The sequence below is a fragment of the Maniola hyperantus genome, chromosome 11 (assembly GCF_902806685.2).
Source record: "Maniola hyperantus chromosome 11, iAphHyp1.2, whole genome shotgun sequence".
In the NCBI taxonomy this organism is placed as follows: Eukaryota; Metazoa; Arthropoda; class Insecta; order Lepidoptera; family Nymphalidae; genus Maniola; species Maniola hyperantus.
This window is the reverse complement of record NC_048546.1, coordinates 13631846-13640552: the sequence shown is the minus strand read 5'-3', so window position 1 is coordinate 13640552 and position 8707 is coordinate 13631846. Positions and strand designations below refer to the sequence as shown.

Below are 8707 nucleotides of genomic sequence, written 5' to 3'. Positions count from 1 at the left end.
AAATATTTGAGTTTTATATTTTTATTAATCTTAAATCTATGTTCACGAGGTCTCCATAGCGGTGGTGGCGGTTTCCTCAGTGTATTTGCCCTTGTCTCCACCAAGAGCGGCCAATCTTCCCTTTGCTCTGCGGTCTAAGATGGCTTTACGGTCCTTGTTCATCTTTAACTTGACAATAACACACTGGGGACAAATATTTGATCAAATTAGATAAGTAATGTTAATATATTGGTGTATTGGTTTGGATGTTGGTGTTATCAGAGCCATGGAAGTGTATCAGCAGTAACTGTATCCATGCCAAACCTTGGCGATGCCTTGGTAAGGGCATATGACACAATCTATGTTAGTGTATTTTCATCATTTGTATGGGATCAATATCACAACCCATCATCATCAAATCATTATAAATGCGAAAGTGTTTGTTTGTTGGTTTATCCTTCAATCACATTGCAACGGAGCAACAGATTGACGTGATTTTTTGTATGGGTGTAGTTTAAGACCTGATGAGTGGCATAGGCTACTTTTTTATCCCACAACATTTTTAAAGAACTAAATCCACGCATACAAAGTTGCGGGCATCAGCTACTATTATTATAAATACAAAACCTTCAATCACGTCGCAACTCGCAATGTATCGACGTTATTTTTTGCAAGGGTATAGTTACAGACCTGGAGAGCGACAGGCTACTTTTTATCCTAGAAAATCGAGTTCCCATGGGATTTTAAAAACCTAAATGCATACAGTCGAAATCGTGGGCACATTGATAAGCAGTACCCTTATTATAAATGCGTAAGTGTTGTTTGTTTTTCCTTCAGTCATGTCGCAGCAGTTTGGATTGACGTGATTTTTTGCATGGGTGATTTTTTCCTAACAAATCGAAAAGGATTTTTAAAAAACCTAATTCCACACGGACAAGGTCACAGGCATCAGCTAGTAATACTATATTGCTGTTGTAACTTTTATGATTTGAAAAGAGTAACTGCTGAGTTTCTTGCAGACTCTTTCTTCTTCTGTTGAACTGTAGAGTCCCAGAAGTAGCACAAGTGATCATCATCAACCAATAGACGTCCACTGCTGGACATAGGTCTCTTATAGGGACTTCCACACGCCACGGTCTTGCGCCGTCTGAATCCAGCGGCTCGTCTGATGTCGTCCATCCACCTAGTGGGGGTCTTCCAACGCTGCATCTTCCGGTGCGAGGTCGCCATTCCAGCACCTTAGAACCCTACATGAAATAAATAAAGGATTTAATGAAGTACCTTTGAGGGGTGGATGCCCACGTAAGCGCTGGCTCCACTAGCCTTCTCCCTCTGGATCCTCTCAATGTACACCACAAACTTCTTACGGTACACCTGCACCACCTTGCCCACCTGCTGCCCTTTGTAGTGCCCTCGGACTACCTGCAACCAGCCAGTAAACAGAGTATGTTAATGAATGGAGTTGTTTACATTTTGTATTTAGACCTAGATATAGTTTTTGAATTTTGATATATTTTATTCCTTTACTAGCATTTTACAGCCTTTTGCCTAGGCTGTAGATACCATCCTACAAATTAATCTGTACAATTGGGTATTTTCCTACTTTTGAATTTGATAAATATTATTACTGTATTATAAACTAGGATTAAAATAATGATGTACGCTGAAAAAATATATTTAAATCCAACAAAGATAAGTTACAGGCATTTTAATTTTGGAGTGGGAGGGTCTTCTATCCCTTTCTCGCAAAACAAAAATTTGTATGAAACCGCACGAAGCTACTATGGCATTAGTAAGGTGTGACGTCAAAATGCTATATCGCTATCTCTGTCTAATCAGAAATATTTAAATGCTTATAACTTTTTGTTATTTGATCGATTTAATTAGTTTTTTCAATTTACATCATTATTTTAATCCTAGTTAATAATAAAGTAATAAAAAAATTGGAGTCAAATACCCAATTAATTCTAGACATTTAAAGATAAGTAAAGTGAAAAGTGAGTAGCTATTAGGCACAAACCTTAATCTAAAAATCTGAAAATTCTTTTACCAATATATTATGTATAGCTAATTATTCCCAAATGCTATAGCAATTATATCATGCAGATGAAGTTGCAGACAAATGCTTAGTCGTTGCAGTTGAATTTAACTTGAACAAATATTTTCGGGATGGAAAAATACAAGTTAATCTTACATTTACAAGCCCTATAATCAGGTAGTATTACAAAAGATGGTGGGTCAGGCAAAATAATCAGAGCCATATTTTGAACCATGGTGCAGAAAAGCATCCACCATCAGGAAGCACAGGAGAAAACCCCCCGCGCAATCCATCCAGCTGACACTAACATCTGCAGTCTGTGAATGGTTTGGTGTCATCATTTTATATTGCACTGACATTTCATTTTAGACTAGTTGCCCCAGCGAACTTCGTACCACCTAACCGTCGATTCATTTTTAGGAATTTTTGAAATTTTTCTCTCCGTTAGAACCATTCCCGTACTTCACGGAATATTATGAAAAAAGAATTATCGAAATCAGTTAGTTCAGATGTTCTTGAGATTTGCGATCAATGACACATTCAGCGATTCATTTTATATATAGAGATTTAGTTGTATAATAGACAGTTCTAATGTTTCAAAATCAATATGAAAAATTAGTCTCCATTCAATTCAATCTGGGTAAACAGTGGTGATGTTACAGAAACAAAAAGGTACAGCCAAATTCTGCCTATTAGCAATATGTTATGATATACCTAACAACGTGTACATAGTTTTGATAAAATTAGTCACATTAAATACTTAGTCACAAAAAATATAAAAATTTAAATAATAGTATTACAAATGTCAAGTAACCTAATAGATTTTTAACAGTTACTGTACAATGTGTACTTATATGAAAACTAGTCACCATATTGACGATCAAATAAATGTTAGTTTAGTAGGTAAGTAATTCGTTTTTAGGTTAACACTGGATGGCAACAATAAGTAAACCTCATGTTATTTTTGGGATTTTTTTATAGAATACAAATTTGAGCTAGTAATTCTTAAATCTGTTTAATATGATTATAAAACTCAATCTTTTCTAAAATAATTATTTGTAAACAACCAAAACTTACACATCCTGAGACAACGTTAATGTTTGTACAAAGGAATTAGTTCTACGAGTTAGAAAGTATAGTATTTACCTGTACTTCATCGTCTTTGCGGATTGGCATAGATTTAACGTTGAATTTCTGTCTCAATTCTTTGGAAAGGGGAGATGACATCAAAACTCTTCGTATGTGGGAAGGAGCGCTAAAGTGGCGCTTCCTGTTTTTCCTCCTCGAGGACGTTACCAGCTTATTGTACTTCATACTGGCACTCTTTGCTGAAATCCGAAAGACCACGTTTTATTTCACCACTCTAAAAACATTAGGTTATTCTTCTATGCGTGCTAAACGTCAAAATGCCGCGGCCGATATTTCCTCCATAAAAACATAGCATCCAGGAAATAATCATTGTAATAAAACACTAAATGCTCAAGGATATTATCAAAAACACTCAAAGATCACAATATGCATCACTATCGAAGATTTTTACGGATTAATTCAACGTACCCGAAACGACACGGCAAAGAATCAAATTAAAAAAGAATGACAGGTGAAGAATATGGCGACATGTCAAGTTTTGATAGTGTTGCCATTGTAAAAATATACACTGAAGATCTATCCATAGATGATTGTTGTAAAAGAACATGCGCGGTATGCTTTAAAAACCTGCACGCCATGTTATAAAGGCTATGCACATGGACTTAAAGCACTGCTCACCCACTAAAGTTACACAAAGTGAAATAAAATATCTCAATGCTTGTACTTTTTTATTATCTATACCTAATCTAAGTTTTTGTCATAAATCCTGCCAGTAATATTTATTAATACTTACTGGCTAATACTCACTAGCTACCTTTATCATCTATCAGAGTGTCCGTTTTTGAGAATAATTAGTAACCACCTAGGTACGGAACATGACTAAAATTTTGTCGAAGTTCAAAATTACCGTTAGAACCTCTCGAACGTAGTAGTTAATCACAAAACTTCAAGACTAAAAAAAAATAAGAAATGGTGCCATTTCTAAAACTTCTATGCACTTACCGCATCAGAAATAATAATAAGAACCTAAACTTCATCTTGGTTTATTTGATTCAAATGGTCTCCAAAGTAAAGGAGTGATTTTTTAAAATTCTATTAATCATAAAATTTTCTTTAAATTATGAAAAATTCACAACAAGTTAAAATGTACTTCATAAATTTTACTGTTTTTAAGGTTCCGTAACAGAAAGGTGCCAACGGAACCCTATTACTAAGCGTCCGCTGTCCGTCCGTCCATTCGTTCGTCTGTTTGTCAGCGGGATGTATCTCTTGAACCGTAATAGGCAGAGAGTTCAAATTTTCACACTATTGCCGCTTTAACAAATTACAAAAATTTCAAAACGTGTGGGTATAAGCACACGTTAAAGGGGAAAAATCCGAAAACCGTGAAGGCGAAGGCAAGTGAGGTATCATTTAAAAGGGGATTTCCTGTACATTCTAAAACAGATTTTTGAACAAACATTTTTTAAATTTGTAGTTGTTTTGAAAGTCGGTTTTTTAAATAATATACTTAATATATCTTTAGGTACATATTTTTTGATTTATCATACAAAATGTCGTATAAATACAACTGTATTACGGAACCCTCGGTGCGCGAGTCTGACTCGCACTTGGCCGGTTTTTTTTGTATGGTTTTTTTGGGGGGGTGAAATAGGCTAATTTTAAGCCGGGAGTTCCCACAGGATTTTTAGAAACCTAAATCCACTAATTTATACTGTTACTTTTATGAATAAAATAAAAAACAGGTAAACATTAATAATTCAAAAGAATAAAAGTTTATCTTTATTTGAATAAAATTATCTAATTTAGCGTGTATGTGTCTTGTATTGAGGCTGACCGAGCAAGACGGTGTCTGTTACATTCGAGAGCTAGCGAGCTAGAGAGAGAGGTGGACGGACGACATCAGACGAGTCGCAGGGCGCCGCTGATTCAGGCGGCGCAAGACCGTGGCGTGTGGAAGTCCCTACAAGAGACCTATGTCCAGCAGTTGACGTCCATCGGTTGTTGTTGATGATGATGATGATGTTGATGTTTATATGTATTATAAGCAAGACGGTGTCTATTACCTTCAAGAGATTCCTTGATATCGGCGCGGCAGCCTAACTTCATTTCCGAGACTCGGAAGAAATACAGAAATCGGAAATTGTGAGTACCTACCTCTATACCTAGCTACCTAGGTACATTTTCTTCAAGTGCCTTCTAAATGCCTGAACAGATTTGAATATATGGGGGAGGCATGGATGGGGTATCGTTACAATCTCTATATTATCCCGAGTTACACTGTTTTAAAAAAAAACCAGCCAAGTGCGAGTCAGAGCCGCGCACCGAGGGTTCCGTACTACAGTCGTATTTTTGGTTATGTAACTACAAAATTTGTAGTACAAATTCAGTTTTCCCGTAATGTCTGCTATAGTCCTAACAAGTCCCTTTATACATATCTATAGAAGAAGATAGATAGATTCGTTACTGACGTATTTAGTGATCCACCTCATCACTGGCTCACTACTAAGCATGGGTTTCCTCTTAGAATGAGAACGGTTTGGCCATAGTCGTATTCTAATGTATCATCATCATGATCAACCCATCGCCGGTTCACTGCTGAGCACGAGCTCAGAACGAGAAGGGCTTAGGCCACAGTCCACCAGGCGGGCCAAGCAGACATCACACACATTTGAGAACATTATGGAGAACTCCCAAGCGTCCAGTTTTCCTCACGATGTTTTCCTTTACCGTTGATAAAGCAAGTGATATCTATCATGGCTATATTCTGACGTTTGGTCACAGTCATGAGTCAATAGTCGTACAAAAGTTCTGTTGAGACTTGAGAGGCGAGGCGCGAATGTTGTTTACTTGCGGCGACGAAGTCTGAGCGACCCTGTGACCTCTGAGACGAGCCCAACCCGGCAAAATGCGTGGCCGAGAAAGCATTGTAGAGGTCTCTAGCGTCCCACCGAACGCACGTCCGAGTCTGCGCAATCCATACACGTCGCCCGGGCTTCCAGTGAATGGAGCGGCCGCGGAGAGTCCGCACGCAGCTCTCCGTCGGAGCGCCGCGCGCCGGTGATATGAGTGACGTGCAGTGATCGTGCTGGGATGGGACTCGAGTGACCGGAGAGATGGCCGCGCGCTCTCCGGAGCCGGGCGACGACCGACCATGTGCGGAGTCATAGGTGAGTCTCAAGGTCACCCCGTCAACAATCCACAATCCCAGCCTGACACCCTAGAGTGACGCTCGGGACTCGGGACCGTTTCGTTTCGGGCGTTGGACTCCCCGAAACTATGGAACGTGATACGGATTTCAGTTTTTTCAATTTCGTTTTCAGTGTGACGTTGATTTTAGTCGTGCTTCAAATCTGCGTTTATAAAGTGTCATGTTGATTTAACTCGTGTTCAAATTGATAATCATAACTTAATATTACTTAACTAATTAATATATTTAGTCAAGTGATTCTTTCTTACTTTCACCGTTTACGAAACAATAGGTACCTTAATGTATCTGTTTCAATTAAGCTCTTGTGTCAGGCGTTGGACTCCTGAAACTATAGAATGTGATAAGAATTTCAGGCTATCTTTTTCAATTTCGTTTTTAGCCCTGTTTAAAATCTGTTTCATGTTGATTTTACTTGTAGGTATTCAAATTTATTGTAATAAGAATGAGTTAACTTAATATACTTAGTCAAGTGATTCTTTCTTACTTTCACCGTACACGAAACAATATAGGTACCTTAATGTACCTGTTTCAATTAAGCTTTCGTGTCGGGCGTTGGACTCCCTGAAACTAGGAACGTGATAGTGATTTCAGTCTGCCTTTTTTAATTTTGGTTACAGTGTGATGTAGATTTTAGCCGTATTCAAAATCTTCGTTTGTACAATGCCATGTTGATTTTACTGGTATTCAAATTAATAATGATAAGATTAATCTTATTCAAATTTATTATAATAAGAATGAGGTAACTTAATACACTTAATATACTTAGTCAAGTGATTCTTTCTTACTTTCACTGTTTACGAAACGATAGGTACCTTATTATACTATTATGTGATTCAATTAAGCTTTTATTGAAGCTTAAAGAAAAGCGTGTCGTAGATTTGATTAATCATTATTTGATGAAAATTGTTTGAAGACGTGTTTACTTGCCATCAAGTGGTTCTGCAAATCAAATCAAAGTCACCCTTTGATTGTCAATTGTTGGATTTGTAAGATAAAATTGATGTTATGAAACTTAAAACTAAAGCTACGATGTCTACGAGCTACGAGCTACGAGCTATTGATGCTACGATATACCTTTCTGTTAAGTGATCGCTCATTCAAAATTTTCATTTTATTGATAAACTAGCTTATGCTCGCGACTTCGTGCGCGTGGACTACACAAATTTCAAAGCCCTATTTCATCCCCTTAGGGGTTGAATTTTCAAAAATCCTTTCTTAGCGGATGCCTACGTCATAACAGCTATCTACATGCCAAATTTCAGCCCAATCCGTCCAGTAGTTTGAGCTGTGCGTTGATAGATCAGTCAGTCAGTTAGTCAGTCAGTCAGTCAGTCAGTCACCTTTTCCTTTTATATAATATATAGATAATAAGCTCCTAATATAATATCGGTGGATGCTAAATCATCATAAACTACACCGTAAGGTCCGTAAGGGGTTTTAAGGACGCGTTTACCTCGACGTCAAATCCTAACAAGGTTTATAACTTGTCCTACTTTGTCTGCCTACCTAATACATCAAAATTGCCATCGTAGGTATATTATATCTTACATTAATTTATTTATTAATCTTCTGCCTACGCATCTCTAAGTATTTTAATCCGATCCGCCATAATTTACATTGTCTACCTACATTTTCTTTAATTCAATTAGGGAATTCGGGAAAAGGCGATTTTTTTCAATTTTAGCTTACCCAAGATGTACTTGATGAAGTATTGCCTTTTTATTTTCTACTAGCTGATGCCTGCGACTTTGTCCGCGTGGAATTAGGTTTTCCAAAATCACGTAGGAACTCGTTGATTTTCCGGGATAAAAAGTAGCCTATGTCACTCTCCAGGTCTATATCTATACCCATGCAAAAAATCACGTCAATCCGTTGCACCGTTGCGACGAGATTGAAGGACAAACCAACAAACCAACAAACCAATAAACCAACAAACCAACAACCAAACACACTTTCGCATTTATAATAAGGGTACTGATTCAGTTACAAGTTAGCGCTTGACAGCAATGTCATCTGGTGCAAAGTGATGATAAAATCTAAGACGGAAGAGGGCTAGCCTGGAACGGGGTATAGCAGTTCTTATTAAACTTTGGTTTCTATATTTACACGGCATCGTACCGGAATCTTAACCGCATGACGGCACGGCTTTGCCGGTAGGGGGTAACTAACCACAGCCGAAGCCTTCCACGAGACCTAACCAGAGACAATTTAGAAATTGCACAAATTCCCAAATTGCACCTGCCAGAAATCGAACCCGGGACCTCCCACTTATAAGACCATAGCGCTCACCACTGCGCCAGGGGATCGTGAAAACATTGCGTCCACTTTTTCAAATTTGCTTGATCACGAGGAGCGGCAGGCTTTAGCTAACAATAAAACAAATAAAGGGG

At 37.9% G+C, this 8707-nt stretch overlaps 2 protein-coding genes and 1 long non-coding RNA gene across 3 annotated transcripts in view; 1 reads left to right on the top strand and 2 right to left on the bottom strand.

Annotated features, from left to right (window-relative positions):
* The window catches only part of LOC138403001 (uncharacterized), a 164090-nt gene that overhangs the window by 141411 nt on the left and 13972 nt on the right, over positions 1-8707 (bottom strand). The window lies entirely within an intron of this gene.
* Positions 6-3681, bottom strand: RpL26 (ribosomal protein L26). Its single transcript, XM_034973481.2, has 4 exons — positions 3575-3681; positions 3164-3345; positions 1261-1401; positions 6-183 (listed from the first exon to the last, which is right to left on the bottom strand). Exons 2-4 carry the CDS (start codon positions 3329-3331, stop codon positions 43-45), a joined length of 450 nt encoding a protein of 149 aa, XP_034829372.1. The 5' UTR covers positions 3332-3345; positions 3575-3681; the 3' UTR covers positions 6-42.
* Positions 6131-8707, top strand: part of mAChR-A (muscarinic Acetylcholine Receptor, A-type) — a 78750-nt gene continuing 76173 nt past the window's right edge. Inside the window, exon 1 of the mRNA XM_069501726.1 lies at positions 6131-6276. The gene's annotated coding sequence lies outside the window, so the exon portion shown is untranslated. The remainder of the gene's footprint in view (positions 6277-8707) is intronic.